The 25,742-nt window shown below is 35.6% G+C and overlaps 1 protein-coding gene across 1 annotated transcript in view; it reads left to right on the forward strand.

The window, feature by feature from the left end:
* ERP44 (endoplasmic reticulum protein 44) overlaps positions 1 to 25,742 on the forward strand; it is a 64,600-nt gene that overhangs the window by 10,841 nt on the left and 28,017 nt on the right. The window contains exons 2-3 of the mRNA XM_004677479.2: positions 18,736 to 18,808; positions 20,708 to 20,747. Of these exons, the coding sequence (XP_004677536.1) occupies positions 18,736 to 18,808; positions 20,708 to 20,747 (113 nt within the window). The remainder of the gene's footprint in view (positions 1 to 18,735; positions 18,809 to 20,707; positions 20,748 to 25,742) is intronic.

Consider the following 25,742-nt stretch of genomic DNA (forward strand, 5'->3'; position numbering starts at 1 on the left):
GATGTACTTTATGACATGTCTAACATTTAGGAGATATTTTGGTTTTTGTAAGATACAGGAAAAACTAAAGGAAAGCTTGCCAAATGGATGGAGTCATCATTATGATAGAAAAGTACCTTGGAGAAGGACAGTGCTTCTGCTGTCTTCTATGTTTGTTCCATCTTTTGACCATCTGAAATGAGTAAATGGATGAAGCTTTTTACTTTAAAAGTCTGATTCTAAGTATCAGTAGTTTCTTGAAATATTTATCAAGTCTCTTTTCTTTAGTGAGTTACAATAATAGTCTTATCAAAATAGTGATAGTTGTAACTATTGATAGAAATAAAAAGTTAACTTGATATGCATTTCTGCTTTTAATACAAAAGCAAATTCCTGTAAGTGGTATATGAGTGAAAGTGGGGAGACATGTTTTACGCTCTACTGTTGGAAAGGTATCATTTGCTCTACATAGGAAGGCATCATTTCTATTACTTTGTATGCTCAAAGTCACTCAGAAAATATACTTCTGGATGTTGTAATTGACTAGATACTTGGAAAATGATGATGATTCTTTAGAAATATAACCTCTTTGGCTGAATTTAGTAAGAGAGATTATTGCTGCAGGTCATACTTTGCTCACTGAAAAGCTGCAAAAATAAAAGTCCTATTTGTGTTAAGTATGAATGATTTCAAATTGTTGGTTTTATACTTTCGTTTGTTTCTATAAACCTATACCATAGTTACCCCTTAAATGGAGTGTAAAGTTATTTACTTTCAAGCATTTATAAAACCTGCTTCTGTAAATTTTGGCCATTCAACTAAATCTCTTTATATAGATGTGGTGAAAATCAAGGCTATAACTCATTCTTTTGAATGTGATATTGTGATGAACTAATTTGTATATAGTATAGTTTATGATAGTATTTTGACTTGGGTCAAGAAAAGCTCATCATATATATTTTTTTTAATCCCAGCACATCTGCAAATACCTCCAACTGGGGAACTGGGTAGTTGGTTAGAAGAGGATGGTTCATTGTATTTTCCATTCAGCAACACTGAGTCACAAAACCCTACCTGATATAAAATGGTTTTATCTTGCACAAAAGATGGTTTTGAGGTATGTAATAAAGTTAATCCATATGAAAGAAGTCTTTAATTCTGAGAATATTCAATATTTTGTAACAAAACAATCAGATTTTCATTCTCTCTTAATTTGAACTGTGAGGCAAAAGGAAACACCTGGCTGGTTATAACTTACATAGTTAATTATAGCTAAGTAGTAGTTAAGTGGTTAATTATAAGGCTGTGATGGTCTGTGCCTTGGTGAAAGCCTCTCAGCTTACTTTATCTGGGGAGTACTGATATGTTAAAGTGATTTTTAGCTTCCCTGGCCATCTTTACCTGTTAATTCTAATGTAAAATGGATTGAAATATATGAGAAAATTAGTGGAAAGCTTTTTCATATTCCTACACAAGATGGGTTTCCTAGAGTCTGTCTTATTTTTGTACTACATTAATAAATCTTTTGTACTAAGTTAATAAACTACTGCCTGAATATTGTAAAGATATGATAAAGATATTTTCTTAATGACTATAAGTCATTAAGACTTTAATCTTACTCATATTGTCTAAATGGTTTTTAGTTTAAGCAACAAAAATGCCTTCAGGGTATTTTTTTTTTTCTAAGAGAAACACAACTCCTGAAGTATTATCCTGTACCACCATTTATTAGCCAATGTTGGAAACTGGGATGATTCATGTCACTAAGTTATTTTAGGTTATCAAAACGTATTTCTCTCAAGTCAAATATATGCATGTAACCCTTTTTTTGGCGGGGCAGTGGGGGAAATCAAAAATTTAAAAATACACAGACGCATTTTTTTTTTATTGTTTAAGCTCTCAAGTTATGCATGCTAATGCCCTAGTTCACAAGTCCAGAGTAACACATCATACAAGTCTGTTGTATGATAATTTTGTCTGTTGGTGGCAGGCAGAATCCATGTGGTTTTGTTCGATTTGCGTTGTGAACATTTTTAGATTTGATTGAAGTTTATAGAGAAGCCTACTGCCTGCTTTATTGGAGGCTACTAAACATGATTTCACTTTTGACAAATGATTGTGATGTATTCCCTAAGTCACAGGAGCTTCGTAATTGTAAATTATACTACCCTTTAACTTACCAAGTTTCCCACTTAAGAGCATTTACTGTTAACTACCCTACTCCATGAAATGCTACTCTCCTTGTTTTGTTTATGCTCCAGTAATTGTTTCTTTCCCTGTTCCTCTTTTTGTTCCTTTCTCTGTTCCCAACCCCTGTGCACCTCTAACCCCCACTGTTTGGGAAAAAGGGCTACATTTAAGTAATGAAGACAGTAAAGAGGCAAATGTGGATGTTATCTAACATGCTATATTAGAGTTTCTCCCCTTCCTATTGCTTCTTGTCATCCTGCCATTTAAAATCTCACCTTAAACTACTACCTCTCTAGAGATTGGAGTAACGTAGGAGTCTTGTTGGTCCTTTGGTTGGTACCTTGGACTCAGTGGCTTTCTTGATGCTTTAGTCCTGGATATGAAAAGTAGTTAAATACAATTATCAGACTCTCTGTACTAGTTGGGATGAGGCATGTCATAACTGCTCGAAGTGTAAAACTAGTGAAATTGAAGAGATCAGTGATGCACAGAAGTTTTCTAGGCTAGTCTTATTCCCCTTTCAGTTCTGCCAATTAGCTTTAACTCCTTGAACTCTTCAACATTCATTACCTTGTAATCATGAGCATATTTGTCGTTCCAAATTTCCCTCACCACAATCCAGGTTCTTAATGCTCTTCCCTCTCCTACTGTTTTACTCTCTTACCTACAGTAGTGTTACATGTGTTCAGTCTTTGGCATAAAGTCTTGAAGTCAGTGTGCACCTTCCTTACTGAGAAGTCTCCCTTGACTTCTTATTTTCTACTACAACAGATATCAAGTCCTCAGGGGTATGACACCTTGCTTTTTCTTAACAGTTTCACCTCAGCTTACCTCCCTACTTCATTTTCTAAGTCAAGGTACTACTTAATTTATCTGTTGAAATGACTCTGCTCATCAAACCTGTACAGTGCTTTTTTCCAACATTTATGAATGGTTATAAAGCTCTTGAAGGGGACAGAATGTGCCTTTAAATTCTTTATAGGCCCTATCTGGTTCACTACCCTCAGTTACAAAGGTTCTCATCCCATAACTGCTACTAACTTATGGAAGAGTGATAAATATGTTGTCAGTGGGCTGTATGTGATGGAATTGTGATGGATATGTTGTAGGGAAAAGTGAACAAATGTTCACTGCTACAAGGTAAAGCTTTCTAGTGGTTTTAAAATCAACAAGTTTGTTTTGTAAGCTCTCTGTTTTAACAGCTACTTGATTGGAGGCTAAATGGCCATTCTACTAGGGATGCTGTCAATGAAGAGTCCTTCGTGAGAAGAGAGGCTTTTATAAAGTCAGTTAAAATAAGGCCTTCTGGGGCCTCCCCGATGGCGCAAGGGGTTCAAACACAGCACTGTGAAGCTATCCTGAGCCACTGTAGCACGAGTTTGATCCCTGGCAAGGGCGGTGACCTACATGGCACAGCAGACCTCTCCTGTTTCGCGCTCTGCTCCTCTTAGCAGTGTATTACAATCAGTCTGTCTGTTCTGTTCCCCAGTCTGTCTTTAGTGAATCCTCTCACCACCTCCTACATCTCTGGCCTATACCCAGTTCTTATATGTATAAATAAATAAATCAATCTTTAAAATAAATTAAGGCCCTCTTCATCTTTAATTGTAGGTTAACTGCTTTTGACCTCATAAGGCATAGATTAGAGAAGCTTATGAGAATTAAAAGATTGACTAGGGTAATGATAACAAACTGTCAGTAATATTTCTATAGTTTATGGCCCTAACTTTTTTTTTAAATTTATATATTTATATGTACAGAACTGGAGTACAGGCCAAAGGAGTGGTGGGTGAGAAGATTCACCAGAGACAGAGTGGGGAACAGAACAGGCAGATCTATAAAGTACACTGCTGAGAAGAGCAGCGGGCAGTTCAGGAGAGGTCTGCTGTGCCATGTTGGTCAGCTCCCTGCCAGGTGATTGAACTCATGCTGCAGTGGCTTTGGAGAGCTTCATAATGTGGTGCTTTAACTCATTGTGCCACCTGGGAGGGCCCGGTCCTACTTTTTAATGCTTTTTTTTTTTATGTCTAAAACAAAAGTTCCAGTGGACTGGGAATCAGAAATTTAATTATAACTTTAAAAAAGCAAATTAGGTTCCCTTTAAACTATTTAATGAAAAATTTGAAACATTATTTTCTAAAGTATTTCAAGCTTGTCTTGGTGTTCTAGAACATTTTCAGATGCTTCTGCAGGTATATGAGTAAGTATACAGGACGTTATCTTTCCAAAAGGAAAGTACTATTATTCATTGTGATAACCCATATTACTCAGTTGAAAGATGAACCCCTGAAGACCTTTTTTCCTGTGGAGTATACTGAAGAGTGTCTTGGGACTTCTTAGGAGCAGTGTTGTTTATAAGCATAGTCTTACAGGGACTTCTAAAGGAGCTGTTTTGATTGAGTAAATGTATAATATACAATATTTAATCAATGTCTACTACTCTTTAAGCAATTTTTGGGACTGCAGATTGGAATCCATTAATGAGTTGTCAAGTGAGTTAATCGATATTATATACAACATTAAGAAAAGAAATTGAACATATCACAAGGCATTGAATAGAGTGAAGATAAATATTTTTGAGGATCTGTGTGTGTGTTTATACTGGAGTGCAGGGTAAGATATATTTCTTGCTCTCAGTAAAAGCTTACAAGACTCTGCTCTATGGTGCTAACATGCTTTTTGGACATTACATTCTCCTAGGTTAGCTTTGTAAACTCTCACCTTCTATAAAATTCCATTGTATTTCTGTTGCTGTGTATTTATCCAAGATATAAGAATGATAGGGGAGGTTTGTTTAGTCTAATGATGAATTATGATTCTTTTTTTACTTTTTTTCTAAGAACTGCTTTATAACATGTAAGTTTCAGGTGTTCATCACTGCAAATCATGTGTGTATACTATGATAAGTTCTAAATTTCTACATTAAAAATTCCATGTCTATTCTTCACCTTACCATTGTCCCTTTTATCCTTATGTACCCATGTCCCTTTTCCCTTTTGGTAAACACTTGTTGGTCTTACAGGCCGGAAGTTTATTTTTGTCTTATTTAGTTTATCTCTTTCTTTTCTCTATATGCCACATGTGAGTGATATCATATATGGTGTGTCTGAATTATATCACCAAGCATAATTCCCTCTAACTTCATTCATGTTATTGCAAATTGTAGGATTTCATCCTTTTTTGAAAGCTGGAAAATAATCCCTTTCCTATATTTACCACATTTTCTTTATCCATTTGTCATTTGATGGGGACTTAGGTTGTTTCCAGTTATTAGCTATATAAAGAGTGCTGCACTAAACATGTGGTTATAAATATATCTCTTCCAATTGGTGGGTTTTGTATTTTTCCAGTAAATACACAGAAGTAGGATAATTGGATCATATAGAATTTCTATTTTTAATTTTTTGAGGCATCTCCATACTGCTTTCCTTAATGTCTGAACCATATTTATTTACCCACCAGTAGTGCACAAGGGTTCTTTTCCACATCATCTCCTACATTTGTTGTTTCTTGTGTTTTGAATTATAGCTATTTTCACAAGTATAAGGTCATTACTGCTTTAATTTGCAGTTCTCTAATGATAAGAGCATTTTTTCATATGCATATTGCTGTCTGAATGTCTTCTTTCCCTGAGCAGTGTCTATTCAGATACTCTGACCATTTTTAAAATCAAGTTGTTGATTTTTATGAATCCTTTGTATTTCTTAGATACTAACCCCTTCTCAGACTTATGTTCCTCTGTTAGGTAAGCTATCTTTTTGTTTGGATATAAGTTTCTTTTGCTGTACCAAAGGAAGCCTTTTAGTTTTGATGCAGTTCCATTTATTTAGCTTTGCTTTTATTTGCTTTGTTATTGGAGTCAGTGTCCCTAAGCACATATCTGAGGTGCAAGCCAGTGAGCACCACCTTTGTTTTATTATTTTTTGGTTTCAGGTCTTACATCCAACTCTTAAACCACTTAAATTTAATTTTTGTGTATGGTTTGAGATAGTGGTCTAGTTTCATTCAAACTGTTCAGTTTTCCAAACACCATTTATTGCTTTTTTATAAGCTTTTGGCTCCTTTATTGTAAATTAGTTACTCATATGAGTATGGTTTTATTTCTTGGCTCTTAATTCTGTTTCTTTGTATATATTTTTGTTCCAATACCAAGCTGTGTTAACTACTGTTGCTCTGTAATATAGTTTGAGGTCATGGATTGTGATACCTCCAGTTTTGTTTTGTTTCTTTTTTCTCTCTCTCTCACAGAAGTGTTTTTGCTCTTTGCGGTTTGTATTATTCTAAATAAATTTCATGGTTACTTCTGTTTATGTGGGGAATACCTTTGGGATTGCATTGAACATGTATATTGCTCTAGGTAATACAGCCTTTTTGACAATGTTAATTCTTCTAATTCGTTAGCACAGATTGCCTCCGCTCTTCCCTTTTGGGTACATAAGTATTTCATTCCTTTGTTAAATTCATTCCAAGGTATTTAATTCTTTTTAATGTAATTGTGAGTGGGATTGTTTTTCTAATTTCTATTTCTGCTGGCTCATTATTTGTGTATGGAAATACAATAGATTTTTATGTTGTCTGCCACTTTACAATAAAAAGTCTAATAGTTTTTACTGGAGTCTTTTGGATTGTCTATGTATATTATGTCAATTGCATGCAGTGATACTATAGCAGTACTATATTGACTAGTAGTGGTGAGAGTGGCTATCTTGTTTCTGATTTTAAAGGAAAGGCTTTCAGATTTTTACCAGTGATGAGTGATATTTGTTTATGATGTCAGCTATGGATTATTCATATGCGATTTTTATTATGTAGAGGTACATTCCTTTTATACCATCTTGTTGAGTTTTGTTTTTTTAATCACCAAAGGATAGTAAATCTTGTCAAATGCTTTTTCTGTTTTTATTGAAATTATCATAGAATTTTTATGGATAAATAGAAATCTGACATCAGAGGATAAAAGTAGTAAGTGCGTATGATTACATAGTGAGTAGTAAAACTCACTATGTAATACAAAACTTGTATCTCCTGTCTGCCAACTCATAGATTGCATAAAATCACCAGAAGATTAAGCTGTGGCTTAGTCATAACTTCAGAAAATTGTGTATAAGAACTGTAAATATAATTTAGGTTTTTATAAGAGTACATATCCAGAACTAAAGAAATGTCTAATTTTTAAAAAAGATTTATTTATTTATGTATACAAGAGCTGGGGTGGGGATGGTGTGTGTGAAAGGATTCACCAGAGACTGAGGAGCAAAACAAGTGGATCTACTGAAATATAATGCTGAGGAGAGCAGCCTTTGTTTGAGACAGGAGAGGTCTGCTGTACCTTGTGGGTTATCTCCCTGGTGAGGGATCTAACTCATGCTGCCATGACTGGTAAATAGCTTGGTAGTACTTTAACACCTGAGCCACCAGGGAGGCCCCAGAACTTTCTAATTTTTCAAAGCTTGTTTATGCATTACTTTATAAAGTATTTCAACCCTTCCTATAGAATTATCAGTGAAATTTCTGTGTTTTCTTTGAAGTGTATATGGAAAGATTTGGGCTTGTCACATGAAATTTATTCTTAAATGAACAAGTTCTCAGATGAAAATCAACTGTAAGCACTACTTACAGTTGTTTGGAATGTTGGGATGTTTGTCAATTGCTGCTTTGAAGCCAAATTGGGTATTCAGTGGGCAATTTGGAGGTATCAGAGTTGAGTTCAAGCATTAGGAAAGTAAGGACTCCTCATACTCCATTATTTAATTAGCATATATTGTAAAAATCAGAAGGATTCTGGATTTCCTAGACCCATAACTAAGGGTCTAGGAAAATGGCACCTCTTGCCTCTATTTTAAGGTTGATTGCTTCAGTACACCAGAGATAGATAGAGAATATATTTTTTTCTTACTCAAGTTCTATTTCTTAGTTGAATTGAGTTCTCTTCCTTTTTCCTTGCCTGCTGATCTTTTCTCTCTGCTTCCCAAATTGTCCTGAGAATTAAAGAAGACTGTTTATTCTTGAGTATGCCAATACTTGTTCCTTCTTTATATGCATCTCATGGCAACTAGGAAAGGGAGAGAGAAGTGAATAAGGATGCCAAATTACTAAATTCAGATTTTCTTTAACCAAGCCAAGTCATTCCCTGACTACTTCTGTGGTAGAAGTGCTTAGAAAGCTAAAATACTACATAGTAGTTATGGAGGTCATGAGGTGACCTTTCAGCTATGACCCTTAACTTATATGAAAGCTTTGAGAATCTTGCTTGGTGAAATTTTAGTCTAAATGAGGAAAAGACAAACCCATTTGCTTTACTAAGTTAATTTAAACTATGTGGCATATGGAGCTGCATTAAAGATTCTTTTAATGATCATTTAATTAGGATAGGTAACTCAGCAAGTATGTATGACCTTTCAGGGACTACCACTCATTGACATTTAGAATCATTTTGTTTAGATTTAATAGTACAATTATGAAGAGACAGATTTTTAAAGTAGGCAGTGCCTAAATACATAGGCCTTTATAATATTGTAATGGACTTTTTCTTGAATTTAATAACAAAAATATTTTTACCCTAGCATGTAGTACTCAGTAATAATTAACGAGAAGCGTGAAAGTCATTCCAGAACTAAGTGAATGTGAAAAATGAGGAACCAGAGTTTTCGCTGAAGATCAGCTTTTTGTTGAAGACTGATGAATCACCAGAAAGTAGGGTCCATGTTTAGTAGTGAAATAAAAGCATCTTTGATTTATATAGGCGATATTTTCTTCACAGTATACAGTATAGAAATGCATATTGCACCATCAGCATTTGGTAAATAAGAGTTGAATATAAATAATATAATTTAGGAGCTATAGCCTATTTGATATATATCTTGGACTTTTATTTTGTATATCTTGGACTTTTTAAAAAATTAAGTAAAAGCATCGGCATTTAGCTTGCCTAATCAAATTAGTACTTAAAATTAGTAAATTTGGTATTTAGTGTTACATTAAATTTAGTATTAGCTCATGTACAGTATAGTTTATTGTATATTATTGGTCTTTCCCATCTTGTTTCTCTGTTTGTTCCTCATTTCCTTTTTCTCTGTTTGTTCCTCAAACTGTGCCTTCCTACTTGTTTCAGGGTTCACTTCCGAGAGGACCCCAAAGAATGATAGGCTGCACCGATATGGCTGCTTGCATTGCCATAGTGTCATTTTGCATATTTTTTGTTTCCTACATACTAGTTTTTGGACTTGACTAGATTGAAGACTCCACAAGTAGTACTGTTTTCTGTCCCATCTAATCAAGAAGCATATCTGGTTGTCTCATTTTTAGTGAAGTTAAGATTGCTCAATAATGTGTTAATTCACTTGTTCTGTGTTAAAATTAACTTGAGCTTTTTTGAAAGCCTAGGTCAAAGGAAGTATGACATATTATGTCACTGTCCAGCGCCCACAGTTAAATACTTGGGGGAGAATCTACTTAACATGCCCTCCCTGCTTCCCTCCTTCCCTCTCCCCTTCTTTAGATGTGAAAGTGAAGTTTGACAGTCTTGCTAGACACAAAGTAAGTTTATATTAATGTTATTCACAACCTTTTCCCTGGTGCCACTTAGTAGGTAACTCATTGAAATATTTATGGAATCAGTGGGTGATTTTAATAAGTGATTTGTAAGAAATATGAATTTTTAGTTTGATGACTAAATATATATTTCTCATATATATTTGGTCTTAATCTACAGTTGCTGGCTCACAGTTCCCAAAGCCCTTAGGAATTTCATAAGCATTAAGAGTGATACAGGTAAATGAGCTGACTTTTGGAAGCACCTGAGGATTGGGGCTGGTTTCCTGGAGAGCCAACCCTGTGGTTAGAGGATTGGAATTTTCTAATCCTACCCCAGACTTCTAGTGAGAGAAGAGGAGTTGGATATTGAGTTTAATTGTCCATGGCCAATAGTCATGCCTAAGTAATGAAGCCTCTAAACACCCAAGGGGACAGGGTTCAAAAAGTTTCCTAGTTGAACACATCAAGGTGCTTAGGGATTGGCATACTGGCAGAGGACATGGATTCTCTGTGCCCTACCCCCATACCTTGCCCTCTGCATGCCTGCCATTTGGCTGTTCTGAGTTACAGCCTTTTGTAAGAAATTTGTAATCTATTGAGTAAATAGGTTTCCTGAGTTCTATGAACTGTTCTAGAAAATGAGCGAAACCGTACAGGGAGTGATTGGATCTATGATTTATGCCAATCAGTCACTCAGAAGCTCAGAGTACAACAGGCATGTCATCAGTATCTGAAATCTAAGAAGAGGGTCTCATGGGGACTACTAGACTGTAGCTAGTTGTTAGAGGCACAGTTAACAGCCTGGGCTTGCTGTTGGCTTCTGAAGAGACTGAACAGTTTTCCTGTGGAACTTGATGTCTCTGGGTAGAGAGTATCAGAACTGAATTCAGTCAGATTCTTAGACATCCTAATCATGTTTGGGAATTGCTTGTTGCTATCAGGAAGCCTCTTAACATACCCCCATGTTGCAATTGGATCTAGGAATCCTATCAGAGTACTAATCATAATGTATGTACCAACATATGTAGGCTCCCTCAAGGGAACTTTCTTTTATCAGGCATCCTAAGCAAGAATTACAGTGTAGCACAAGGAGAGCGCTCATAATTTTCTCTTGGCATATATTTGCCAATATTTGTTCTGGACTGTACTTAACAAGATCCGGTGCTAAATACTAATCTGGAGACAGTGATGAATGAAACATTGTCTCACCCTCTGTAGGTTCCAGAATATATTCAGAAAAAAAAAAAAAAAAATAGTGGGCCCTCCCTGGTGGCGCAGCGGGTTGGAGCACAGCACTGCAAAGCTGGCTTATATACCCTGCCCTGGAGGTGACCCACATGGAGTGGCAGACCTCTCCTGACCCGCCCGCTTCTCCCTTCAAGCAGTGTACTTTGTAAATCTGCCTAATCTCCTCCCACTCTGCTTTTGGTGAATTCCTTCATGGCCCCTGCACCTCTGACCTGTGCCCCAATTCTGTATGCATAAATAAATAAAATCTTTAAAAAAAATAGTGCTCACCTTGACTATTCTCTCAATTCCTGTGCTATGTTAATACCTTTAGAGTATCCCTGTTGGTAGAGGCTTAGGTTTTAGAGGAGACTGTGGTGAGTTTAAGAGAAAAATGCTTTCTATACATTGACAATCCCCAAGTACCGAAAAAACTTTTTTTTTTTAAGATTTATTTATTAATACAGAACTGAGGTACAGGCCAGAGATGGGGAAGCTGAGAGTATTCACCAGGAACAGAGTGGGGAGCAGAACAGGCAGATTGATGAAGTACACTGTTGAGGGGAGCAGCGGGTGGGCCAGGAGAGGTCTTCCTCGCCATGTGGATCTCCTCCGGGGCAGGCGGGGATTGAACTCATGTAGAAGTGGCTTTAGCTTCTTAGTGCTGTGCTTTAACCCGCTGCGCCACCATGGAGGGCCCTGAAAAACTTTTTATAGAAAAGCATTTTTTTTTGAAGGTCAGAGAAGTACATGGTCTTTTCTAGGTAAGTTAGTTCATCCCATTTTTAGAATACAGTGAAGAACAAAATGCAGATGACATCAGTTTTTAATAACAGTCCCTGCACAATTAAATAACTAAAATGTGAGAACAGTAGAGATTGTAGATTTTAAAAAAATTTTCTATGGTTAATTTTGCTGGCAGAATTTAGAGATTATATATTTCATATTTGAAGTTTTTTTTCTTTTTTCTTTTTTCTTTTTTTGTATAGAGCCTGTTTTCTCCAATATGCCTGTGTCTGTGTTCATTGTATTTTGAGGGTTTTTTCCATTTTATTATTTTTTAAATAATGTAATAAAGTTTATTTTTACATCATTTTCCACCTCAGTTCACCCTCGTGGGCTTCCCATCACCAAATCACCAGTATTTTGAGTTATTTAATAAAAAATGTTGTTCTTCTGGCCCTCCCTGGTGGCATAACGGGTTAGGATGCAGCACTGCAAGGGAGCCACAGCCACTTGAGTGTGAGTTCGAACCCCTGCCCTGAAGTGACCCACATGGTGCAGCAGACCTCTCCTGACTGGCCCACTGCTCCCTTCAGCAGTGTACTTCTTCATTCTGCCTGTTCTGCTCTCCATTCTGTCTCTGGTGAATCCTCTTACCTCCCTGCACCTCTGGCCTGCACCCCAATTCTTTATGCATAAATAAATCTTGAAAAGAAAAATGTATTTCTAATGTTTCTTTTTAAAAACAAATTGATTCTGACTTGTCCAAAATGGGTTCTATTGATATAGGAAGGTTGTACCACTAAGCAATTTAAGGGTTAAAGTAGCTTCCCCATGTTATTTTATACTTAGTCTTGTTTTTTCCTCTCTCTTTGAACTTCTAGTTCATTATATTGCTTCTGGGAATACTAACAGGGAGATATGTCTTGATTGATACTCAACTTCAAGGTTCTTACAGTGTCTGTCAGCCTCAACTTCATTTCTCCAGGGACATTTCATATCTCTTAGCTCCTTGCAGGCAACTACAAAGCTCTGCCTTTAGGTTGCCTGCCAGGTTAATGCCAAACTGAGAGCCAGAGATGTGGCCCCAGGGAGGAAAGACAGCTGGGGTCCCCTGGCACTGAGACTTCAGGTGGTGGGCTGATTTGTCAATCTGGATTAGAAACTGAAGAGAATTGTTGACTGGCAAATTACTTATTTTTTGATGTGGGAGAGGAATAGTTTTTAAAGAGTTTTGAGACTTTCCCAGTAAAAAGGCAGGTAAATGAAAGATTTAGCTAAAATATACTAAGCTCTTTGCCATACAGATGTAATGTCAATTGAGAACAGTAATGCTGCAAGGAAGAAACTATCATTTTTTGAAGCTTCTGTATTTTTGCCAATAATTCTTATGCAGAATTATCTATTCAAGTAGAACTCCTGTACTTTTAACCACTAACATCTATGTAAATTTCTGATAAGATTATAGTCCTTTTTTCTAAAATGAGTAATTTGCATGTCAATATAGACTTTTCACAAATGAGTCTACTTATTCTTGCGTTCATATTTGAAAACTGAAAACTTGGTTACATAAATTTACATGCATGCTTATATAGTCAAAAGCTTTGTTCTTTAAAGCATTTTTCCTCAGACATTAATGTGATTGGTAGTCACTTGAAGATTATTGAAATGGACATTTTGATTTAGTTGACCTGGCCTAATAATCTTTAGGTCCCTACCCAATAATCTGTATTTCTCTGTTAGTTCCCAATTGATGTGAATGCTGCTGGTTCAGTGGCCACTATTTGAATAGCAAGTTTTAAAGCATTGAGCTTTTAAACAAGCAAACAAATTCATTCACTTCTTGTTTTGTAAACTCTTTTTTACTAAGATGTTCTAAGAAAACATTTACTGCAGTGTCTACCAAATGCTTTTATGACTCTAAATCTTGCTAACTAAATTAATATTTAATTGCTTCATCTGAATGATAATTTGTAAGCTTCCTGTCCTAAAGTTCCCAAATCATTTATTTTCATGACTAAATTAAGAACCTTAAAATAGGACAGTACAAGAAGTATTGGGATTTTCCCTTTCATGTAACATTTAGCTTCTCTTAAGTGAAGGTATTTGAAGTGCCTAGAAATCACAACAGAAAACAGCAGGGGGGATCAGACAAAGTCCTGTTCGGTGTATGTGACAGCTTTTAGATGGTAATGTTGAGTTTCTGCAGTGGGTAAGGTAATCATTTTTGAGACTCCTAAATCTAAGTCTGAATCATTACCTAGTGTTGTGCTTTTCACCACTACATAGTTAAAAACAAAAAATTAATGTAGACTTCATTCTTACATAATAACTTTATTTTTCTCAGACATATTAATAATGTAGCTATTTATTTCAGTTTTGGGACCTCTTCTCTCCACTTCTCACCTCCAACATGCTCCCTCTAAATTCTGAGGCATAATCTCTACCCACCAATCACTTAGTACAAATTTGAGTGCTTATTGTGTGCAAATATAGTACCATAGTAAGTTAATCTGTGGAATACAAAATTAAATAAGGTGCAGTTTCTTCTTTCAGGATATTCAGTCTTCTAGAAGAGGGAAATAGCACAAATAAACTGTGTGAAGAATATGTTAACACTCTGTAGAAAGATCTCTGGAGGTTAAGAGGAGAGAGAAGTGACTTACTGGTGTCTGGGACCATTGGGGAAGGTTTCATCAGAATAATACCTTTGGAATTGGGTCTTGAAAACTACTTGGCCCTCCTAGTTGTACCAAGCAGAGGAAACTGTATGAACAAACGATGGAGCAGGAGAATAATTGGAGACCTTTTAGGAATTATGAATACCCATTGATGCCTTGCATTCTGTGATTTGTAACTTCCAGGATTTTGACTATTTGTAAGTGACTTTACAAGGATCATTGCTAATGATTTTTCTGAGTTACTGATTTTTACTCTCTAAGTGCCCAGTGTTTCAGTTATTGATAACAGTAATTGGCTTAGCAGTCATAACGTTGTTCCATCTTTGTTCTTTTTTTCACTCATTCCAGTTTTCAAAATATTGTTTATTATACGGGAGGACATTATATGCTTATTTAGGATTTGTGAAGAGCTTGATACAGTTTCAATTGTCATGGGTCTTCTGTAAAGAGGATAACTACAGTATATTGCCTAACCTGGAACCCTTTTTGAAGGAGATGGTACTATGAATAATAGTTCAGGGCAATAGGCCTAAACCGAGTTTGTCTCAAACAAACTAGAGTTTATGGCCAGCTAGTACAGATGTTCTCTAATTATAGTTAGTTGGGATATAGAGTATGAATGGAGAGCACTAGGATGTGAGCTAAGAAAGCCAATGTGGTCTAGTCCAGGCTTTTATACAGTAGTCAACAGTGAAAAACCTTGGAGGATTTTTTGGACAGAGGAATTAATATTATATAAAGCAGTGCTGAGAAGTGTTAGTCTGGCTTCTGTGGGCAGAGGATTGGATTGAAAGGAGACACTCAATTTAGGAGTGTTTTAGTAGTTCCCATTAAGGACATTATTCAAACAGTTAACTACTTAGATGGTCCTAATCGACTAAGAACATTTATTTTAGAATTGTGGCTAGAAAAGCTTGAATGAGTTACTTCCAACATGTGTTACTGATGCTAGTTCATACTTCTCAAGAGCCTGTTGTATTAGCACTGGGAAATTAGCATTGAGTACTGTACATTTTGCATACACTAGTGGGCTAGCGTGTATATATTTATTGTAATGATTAATATTGTAATGATTAATATTAACAGAAAATGTTTAATCAGTTATTTCTTTTTTTTTAAAGTTCTTAAATTTTTATTTATTTTTTACATCATTCTTAATTTTGTGCATTTTTTCATCTCAGTTGTAATCCCCACCAACTCACCTGTGTGCCCATCACCATAGCCCAGTGCACTCTTCCCACCTGAGTCCTGATCCCATTCCCCTCTCTACCCCCATAAAATGTCTCTGGTTTATAGTTGTTCATTGTTTTCATTTTTACTCTATTACATATGTTTCTCTCTCTCTTCCCTTCCCGCCCCGTCCCAATCCCTTATGCTCCTGCTATGAAAAAATTTATATTTATAATGCTTTCTTCAATCTTTAACTTGTAACTTAAAAATTGGGTGTGATATTAACCATTTCACTAATGTTACCTTTTATATAAGGTCATATCACTAGACATATACTGGTACAGTAAACACATGTATAAGGACTTACCTAAAGTGATTGAAGATGTCTCCCAATTTTCTGGGCAACTGAAGAGAATAACCAATTTGCAAGATATTTTATAAACTTATGTCTGCATATTTACATGAGTTGTCGAAATATGTCATATTCTCTATGACTATTAAGATCTGTTAAAAATTTTGCATGTTTTTATTTTATTCTTTAAAAAGTTCAAGTCTAAATTAAAAAAAATTATTTCCCTTCTCCCTTCCTGGTTTGGAACTGTCTTTATTTTACTTAAGGCACTATAGCATTTGACTCATAAAAATGTTTCCCCAGGAAAATCTTGTTTCTGCCCAGGGTTGACATGAAAAGAAACAATTTGTCAGACTAGTGAAGCTTGCTAACAGTTCAAATAAACAACTTGTCTTTTCCTTCATATTGCATATTAATGAAAATTTTAATGATGAAAGTGCTTCATTTTACACCCTATAGGGAGAAGAGATTATTAAGTTAGAGACAGTTATTTTGCTTTGGGCTATCTTAAATACAGCTGTCAGTTGTATTCATCTTATCAGTTGCATGTTTATTAGCACAAAGGTTCTTAAATGAGTTATATATTTAATATAGACAAATTAATCACTGCCTCTTTTTTGTCATTACCTAGCATGTAAATATTTTTACCAAAGTAAAAAGCAATTAAATTTGGAGTATACTTTTGTAAGCATATGTTTTGGTAGGTGATAATGACTTCCTTGGATTATACAATTAAAGGGTTTTCTTATATTTGTATTTATCACACTTTTACCTCTCTTTACTACCAAGAAATCCTTGTCGCAAGCATTTCTTGAGTCAGAGGTCTATTACTTGTATATTTGTGCCTTCGATATCTCATAGACATTATAAATGATCAAGTTAATTTATGATTTGACTTTGATAATGGCCAGCTTCTTTGCTTTATGATAACACTTGTGTGTCTTCCTCTTTACTTTTTCTTCAACACACAGTACACTCTGAAATCTTGCTACACTGCAACGTGGTTGGAACTAGAAACAGTGCTCAGTGAAACAAACCAGAAGAAAACAGAAAACTCTCAGTAGTTTCACTTACAGAAGGATTATAAGGAAACTGAACAACAGATCAAAAAGAAAAATACAAATTTGCAGGCAAACTAGGTCTGTGGCATACAGCAGGGGAGAGGGAAGGAACAAGGTCAAAATAGGAGAGGGAAGAGCTTAAGGTACTATGGCCATGGTTCATCGGTGATATGGTGGGAGATTTATGGGGACCACACCGGAGGGGAGAAATCAGATATTGCCAAAAATGAACAGCAATGTAAAAAAATAAAAAAAGTTTAATCAGTTAAAAAAATCTTGCTGCGTGCCCTCCCTGGTGGCACAGTGCATTAAAGCACAGCACTAAGAAGCTACAGCCACTTCTGCATGAGTCTGATCCCTGCCTGCCCCAGAGGTGACCACATGGTGTGGCAGACCTCTCCTGACCCACCTGCTGCTCCCCTCAGCAGTGTGCTTCCTCAATCTGCTCGTTCTGCTCCCCGCTCTGTCTCTGGTGAAGCCTCTCAACGCCCCCAGAGCCTCTGGCCTGTACTCCAGTTCTATATGCACAAATAATTCTTAAAAAACAAAAAAATCTTGCTGCACCAATGTGATTAAATAGTTATTGGGAACCAGTCTTCCATTAATGAGGGAAGGATTTGTTGAGATATGCATAGAAATAGTGATTAGTAAGGGAAGTCTGATTTTTAGAGTTAAATTTTTAAGAGATTGGAAAAAATGAAATTAGTTACATCAAATATTAAGAGATTTAAAACTAGTTTTCAGAAGAGTATTAGTCATTGGGTGTTAATACAAATAGTAGTTAGCTGTTGGCTATACTTAACGCATCTTGAAAATAAGACTAGTGGATCCTTACACTTTCACTACAAAAATATATTTATAGAAGCACTTAATTCGTTGGGATTATTTACATGCTTAATATCAACATGTCTTTTTATAGTGTTTAGAGATTAAATTGTTAGTGGATTAAAACTGCTGTACTGAAATGCCTGTGGAATGGGTGGGCAGAAGAGCAGTTGTCAGCGCCTTGGCCAGGGCCGTCACACTAGTTGTCCCTTAGTCAACTGCAGTGGACCATGTGCCGCACACAGACTCCAGCTTGAACCAAAAAGTGTCCAAGCAGTGGAACTCATAGTGTATTAACGATGCCATTTTCCCCCCATTGCCCAAAAGCCCATATAATATTACTTTCAAAAATGAGCAAGCAATTGCTAGCTTAGTTTAAAATTTTTATATCTTTGTTTTGTAAGTGACAAGCTAAGATATTCTTTGACGAACTTTGTTTGGCTTTCAATTATTTTAAAGTAGAATAAAAAGCATTTTTATGCTCCTTTTAATAATCTCTCACATTATTAATACATGTTACCATCGGGAGAATAAATATGAAGTAAGGAGGGCTTTTGGGCACCATTTAAAAAGTCTTGAATTTGATTCATTATTTTGTTCTCACTCAGAAACATGGTGGGATAGGATCAACAAATTTAGTTTTCATTTTATGTTCTTTCAAAGATGGTAATAAAATTTGGCAAGCTTTTTTCTTGGTGTAGAGATATAATGTATTAATTTAAAAGAGTGAGTAAATTCTCTATTGCCTTCATTAGGGAAAAACTCATAATTTTATGTGTTTTGTTACATAGGACTTTAGATGATAGTACTTTTAGTTCATTGATCTAGTGAAAGATTACCATAACTAAGTGATAGACTAAAACCAATTCAAGGGATGACCTTGTAAATAACAAGTAGTATTAACTTTATTCACAAACTTTCGTTTTTTTAAAGTCTTTGTATTTTTTGCCTGTTGTGGAGACATTTGTTAATTTTATGTTTTCCAAATTTCCAGGTAACTTGGATTTTTACTCCTGTAACAACTGAAATAACAAGTCTTGATACAGAGAATATAGATGATATTTTAAGTAAGTACCTTGGTATCTTTGAAGCAGAAAGTATTTTTAAAGATTTATTTTTATTATTTATTCATACAAGAACTGCGGTTTAGGCCAAAGGTGTTGGGGAGTTGAGGGGGGTGTGTGTGAGAGGATTCGCCAGACTCAGAGTGGGGAGCAGAAGAGCTGGATCTACTGAGATACACTACTGAGGGAAGCAGTGGGCCAGGTAGAAAAGGTTTGCTGCACCGGTGGGTCAGCTCTCTGGCCAGGGAACAAACTCATGCCACAATGGCTGGCAATAGCTTGATAATGCTGAGACTAACCCCTGCACCAGCAGAGAGGCCCATAACTGTAAAAGTATACAGTTTTTATACAGAACCAAAATGGAATAAAATCTCACTTATCCAGAATATCTGATATTAGTGAGCTATCATTCTCACTAATTTCATAGTTTACTAAATGAACAAAGCACTGTGATTTTAATTTTTAGCAAAATTTCTTAAAATTTGTGTTTTCCTGTGTTTCTAAGCAAATTATGTTTTTCATATTTTATGTCTTCCTTCTCAAACACCACTGAACATTTCACTAAAGCTTACTTAGAGACTGACAATTTCTATTGTGTGGTACCAAATGTTTGACACGGCCTAGAATTTTTATTCCTTTTAACTAACCTACTCCGTTCACTTATTGTTATTGATCAAATTAGTTTGATAAGTGTTTCACTGTATGTTTTGATGACAGTGTGATTATAGATTTAAGTAAGTTGGGGGAAACATTATTTTGAAAACAGAGCAAAGTAAAAGATCTGGTTAAAGAATCACAATTTACGATATTAAAATGTACAAGGTATATAACTGATTTTTTAAAGCATTCCATTTCACCCATTAGTTTGAGCAGAACAAAACCGAAAACAATGACAATTAAGAAATTATCCATTGAGCACCATATATTGTCTTGTGTTCTTAGGCCTGGTTTTAAACGCCAAAAACTTGGTTTTCATGTTTTGGGTTTTCTTTAGTGTAGTGGTTCAGTAAACTTTAGCATAATCACCTGGAGTATATATATTAATATTTGTATTGCTAGACCTGGCCCCCAGTTTCTGAGAAAAATAGTTGGGTGCCATCTAAGAATTTACATTTTAAAAGTTCCTATGTGATGCTAGTTCTTCTGTTCTAAGGACTATAGCTTGTGAAGCAGAGCTTTAGAATGAACAGAAAAAGAAGCAAGAAGATAAAACGTGCTTTGAAAGTAAAAAAGAAGAGAATTAAAGCTCATATATTCCTCTCATCTTCCAAATTCTAGCATATCTTTGTGTTTTATTTTTGTTAGTGCGTTAGGACTTATATCTAAGTTTCTCTGCATTAAGTTTAGCCAAAAGAAACAGTGCTACATTTTCCCCATGTCCTTATATCAGGATATGCAATTGATACTAAACTATTTTTGCAACAGAGGATAACTGTTCAATGAATAGGAACCAGAAAAAGTACATCTTATGCAACACTGTTGTGGATTACTTGTTGCAATTGGTGGCACAGCAAAGATTTAGAAATTGCTTAGTTATATAGGTCTCCTTTGTGAAATAAGATTTATTTACAGAGCTAATGATGTTATGAATATGAAAGATTATTAAAATCCATATCATGCCATGTGACTTTTTATTAGAGTAAGCTAGTTAGTAGCTGACTTGCCTGATTCTTTTGATTTTTATTTAAGATGCAATGAAGGTAGAAGGTATAGAGAAAAGGAACAGAGAGAATCCCACAAATTATACAACCATCATGTCTCAATGTATGAGTTTCTGAGTAATAAGTAACTTTATTTTATATTTTTAGTAAATGAACCATGGTAAAACCTATATCTTTAACTATGTCAGAATTATGTAGACACAAATAACTTAGGTTGTTTGGTTTTATTTTTCAATTTCAGACAATGCTGATGTTGCTTTAGTAAATTTTTATGCTGACTGGTAAGTAATAATCTTATTTTCTATTTGGGTGGCTTAGGTGGCATATGTTTTTTTTAACTTGCTAAAGGTGTGTACATGGGGGAACCTTTTTCTTTTGAGAGATAATATTCCATACACAAAATGAATTAAGGTTCATTTATAAGTGAAACAGCTTAATTTGGAGAACATTTGTATGTTAAGAGAGAAATGTAATTCCATTATCCCTTGTTTTAAAATGCAAAAGTTCAAACCTCTCTCTCACTTAAGTGCATATTGCAGTTCTGTGTTTTTTCTAACTGAAGAAATAGGGCATGTTTGGAGGTAAAGGTGTGGGTGTGACAGGTTTAGAAGGAAAAATAATGGTGACTTCTTAAAACTTACACCGTCTACTAACTCTTCCAGGAAACCTATCTGAATAAGATATTTGTCTTCTATGTTCATGTAGTACCTTAAGTACCATTTTTCTTACCACATTATTTTGTCTTTGATCTTTGCTTGTTCGCTAGCAGTCAAACTTTTGAGAGCAAGATAATGCCTTATTCAATATTTCAGCATATAGTATAAGAACATAGTATGTAGATGTTAAGGGATAGGACTAGGGGAGTAGGAATAAGGAGTTTCATCTGGAGAATAGTTTGAAATACACAATCTTTTATTTCTAACAGCCTCTAACTTATTTGACTCTTTTTAGAATTAATTTCTATTGGCTATGACCCTACTTCAGCCCAATGTCCTGTAGTTTACTCAGATCCTGCAACAGTTTGCTGTTATTTACAGTGCTTTTAGATCTGTGTGTCTCCTTCCTCTTCTCTACAAAGTAAGCCAGAGTGATCTTTCCTAAATGCAGACTGAATTCATTTATACCCCTCTTAAAACCCATAAATAGTTTCCATTATGTTTAGGTTACTAAGTTCAAATCCCTTAGCTTGACACAGAAACTACTTGATGACTTGGTCCCTTCTAGTCTCCACAGCAATAACTTCTCCTTCTCTCCAATCCTACATCCTGTTTTAGTTATACTGAATGGTTTTCAGTGTCTGTAATACTTTATACTCTTTAAGTACTGAACCCATACCTGTGGTATTTTCCCTAGCTAATGGGTTCCTCTTCTCTCACCCACTTCTTTACCTGGTTAAATTCTAATTATTTTTGAAATCATATATTAAATGTTTCTTTTGCCAAGTTATCTGGAGAAGCTTTCCTAGATAAATACCACATATCTATCTTAAGTGAGCTTGGGAACTCTGTAACTTGTGATAACACCTTATATTTACCCAATCATAATACTCAGGCTGTAACTTAGTTGGTGGTTCCCTAATAACATCCTTAGTTTTGTGAAAAGTTACCATGTTGATCTTCTTTCTCCCACATTAATCCCCAAACCTTTGCATGACACTTGGCAGAAAAGATATACTGAGTAAAGGACATATGTATAGGATTTTAAGAATTTTAGTAAAAGGTTGATAATCTAAAGAGAATATATAAAAGGTATAACAACAGTAACATTTTCCCACATATTTTCAGCATTGTTTATAGTGCTACAATGGCCACTAAATTTTGTAGAAGTCCAACCCAATTTAAAAATAAGAAAACTAAAACTTAGAAAAATAAAATATTTCCAAGGTTATCTGATAGCTCTCTTGATTGGGGAACATTGTGGATTGTAAAATGTCCCACTGACCTTGTTGCAAAACCTGAATTGAAAATATGAACAAATTGCAGTTATTTGGGAAAACATACAGTGCAACAACATTTAATTGCTCATGAATTAGTACTCTTTTATTTAACCAGAAAAACTTTGGTAATTTGATTGGACAAAGACTTATGTCTCAAAGGTTAGATTCTGAGTTCCCTCTGGAAGTTATGGCTGTGGCACAATTTAAAGAAGAATTCTCTAATAGGGTCACCTGAAATACATTCTATAGGAGGTAATAAACCATAGTCAGTGTTTAATAATGATGTTATGTGCTGGACTATATACATTATCTCTAATGCTCAGAACTACCCTGCAGCTAGATATTATAATTTCCCTTTTAGGTTGAGGAAGTTGAGGCACAGAAAGGTCATACGGCTTAGTAAGTGGTGAAACTGGGATTTAACTCAGGTATGTTTGATGCTAAAGCTTATTCCCCACCCATATCCACTCACCACTAGATTATACTAGTAAGTGCCTTCAAGTTGTCCTACCGAGACTTTTATCTATTTGGTTGATATGTAAAAGGTTGATTCAGGCAATAGTTTGAAGATTGGATTAGATGACGCTTAAAAATTCTTTTTAATAGATATATTGCTTTTATTATGTAACTTTTATAAATGACTTTCCATATGTATGTTCTATGTATATGAAAATATAGTAACATTGGAACTGAACTTTTATCTACCTTCCTCTTTTCTCTATTGGTGTTAAAAATCCTATTTAAACATGAGGCTGTGCTTAACTGCTTATTACTAGGTAGCAAGTTGGACCAGTAAACAGTGTTTGTCTTTACCTTGCCCAGTCCTTAGTCTTTTCCTTCTCTGCCCTTCAGCATCCTATTTTCAGCAAACTGTAAGAACCTACAAACTTGTGATCCTAGCCTCCAGTTCCTGCATTCTATAAGTGTAGTCATTTAACAGGCACCTATTAATGCTTATTAGAAGACCTAGTGAAGTAAGACACAGTTCCTTATGTCCCCACCCACCTGTCCCAAAAAGGAGAGATTTAAGAAAAAAGGAAAGAGCCACTTGAAAGCAAGAAACTGAAGATACAATTTGTATTACCTTGATAGATTGTAGAACAAGTACATAGGAAGTCAGGTGAATAGGCTGGAAGAGATATACAGAGGAAATAGGGAAGAAGTACAAAGTTTGCATCCTCTCACACCCTTACAGTATTTTTATTCAGTTACAGCTGTATGTATACCTAATCTTCATACATAAAAGAATGATTAATCTAGCTGGTTGTGTCCATCATTGGGATTATTCTTCTGTATGCTAACAGGCCTCTTTCATGACTCACAGCATATATTTGTGAGAATTAGAAATATCAAGTTGTGAAATACTGTTGGGTACTTGTGTCCCACTTACAAAAATTTATTGATTTTAACATTGTTGTTCATTTTTTGTTCATTTGATTTCTTCTCTCAAGGGAAATCATAAAATTACTACCACCAAGACCCCCATGAACCATCACCATAGTCTCTGTGCTCTTCCCTCCCCTGTTTTGATCTCTCACACGCCCTTCCTCTGCTGAATGTCTCTGATTTGTAGTTTACCTTCTACTTTTGTCCCCCCCCCCAATCTATTGTTTGGTTCCCCTACATTGCTCCTATAAGTGAGACCATTCACCCAGTATTTTTCTTTTTCCTGTTGCCTTCTTATATAGACCATAATCCCTTCTAGGTTTATCTATGTTGCTGCAAATGGCATGAGTTTGTTTTTTTTTTTTTAATTGTGCTTTATGTCCCACCCATTTTTTAAAGTAAAAATAAACCAAGTGAAAATGGACAAGCAAAAAAACAAGGACAAGTCTTGTTTTAAGAATTTAAAATTTTTGTTCCTGTTTATAGATACAAAAAGCCCATTTTACCAGAGCTAAATTTTATGGGGAAATAGTTCATTATACTATTTATCCTTTTACTACAACTTATTTATTTCTGAATAGCTTGAGATTTGATTTAGTCAGGTGAATTGTTTAATATTTGCAAGAAACTTACCATTTTAAGGTTTTGTAGTCTAAAAATATGTTCATTGCTTAGAAAAAGTTGTCTTTTATAAATGCCGAAGTCTCAATCATTACAAATCCAAGTGGATTCATTTTAGAGAGATAATTTCAGTCTTGTTTGAAAGATATGTATGAGATCCTTAGTGTTTATTTCATAATATTGGCTGATTTCTAAGGTAAAATGTTCCAAAGTTTTATAATTATTTGCATAGTCTTTGATTGCAATAGTCTTTGATTCAAAATTGTCTTTATCACATATCTCAATAACATCTTTGAAGACTCATCCCCCAAAGCAAAGAAAATGAAGGAAAAAAATAAATATCTGGGACTACATCACATTAAAAACCACCTGTACAGCAAAAGCAACATTAACCCAAACAAAGAGACACCCTAATGAATGGGACTGATAAGGGACTCTACACTGATAAGGGACTCATCACAAAGAGATACAAAGAACTCATAGGAATCAACAAAAATAAACAATCCAGTCAGAAAGTGGGCAGAAGAACTAAAAAGACATTTCTCCAAAGTGAAAATGCAAATGGCCAACAGGCATATGAAAAAATGCTCAACACTCCTCATAATCAGGGAAATGCAGATTAAAACCACAATGAGATAACTCCTTACACCAGTAAAAATGGCACATACTAAAAAGCTAATAACAAACAAATGTTGGAGAGGATGTAAGGAAAAAAGGAACTCTCCTACACTGCTGGTGGGAATGCAAACTGGTTCAACTACTATGGAAAGCTGTTTGGAGGTTCCTCAGATTATTAAAAGGGGAGCTGTGGGCCCTCCCTGGTGCACAGCGAGTTAAAGCACAGCACTAAGAAGCTAAAGCCACTTCAGTATGAGTTCCACCACCGCCCTGGAGGTGACCCACATGGTGTGGCAGACCTCTCCTGACCCACCTGCTCCTCTCCTCAGCAGTGTACTTGTCAATCTGCCTGTTCTGCTCCCTACTCTGTCTCTGGTGAATCCTCTCACCACCCCTGCACCTTGGCCTGTACCCCAGATCTGTATGCATAAATAAATCCTTAAAAAAAAAAAAATGGGCCCTCCCTGGTGGCGCAGTGGGTTAAAGCACAGCACTGAGAATCTAAGATGGCTTCCGCATGAGTTCGACTCCCGCCTGCCCCGGAGGTGACCACATGGCGCGGCAGACCTCTCCTGACCCGCCCGCTGCTCCCCTCAGCAGTGTACTTCGTCGATCTGCCTGTTCTGCTCCCCACTCTGTCTCTGGTGACCCCCACATCTCTGGTCTGTACCCCAGTTCTGTATGCATAAATAAATAAATAAATCTTTAAAAAAAA

This window comes from Condylura cristata, unplaced genomic scaffold, assembly GCF_000260355.1.
Source record: "Condylura cristata isolate star-nosed mole 26May11 unplaced genomic scaffold, ConCri1.0 scaffold00006, whole genome shotgun sequence".
In the NCBI taxonomy this organism is placed as follows: domain Eukaryota; kingdom Metazoa; phylum Chordata; class Mammalia; order Eulipotyphla; family Talpidae; genus Condylura; species Condylura cristata.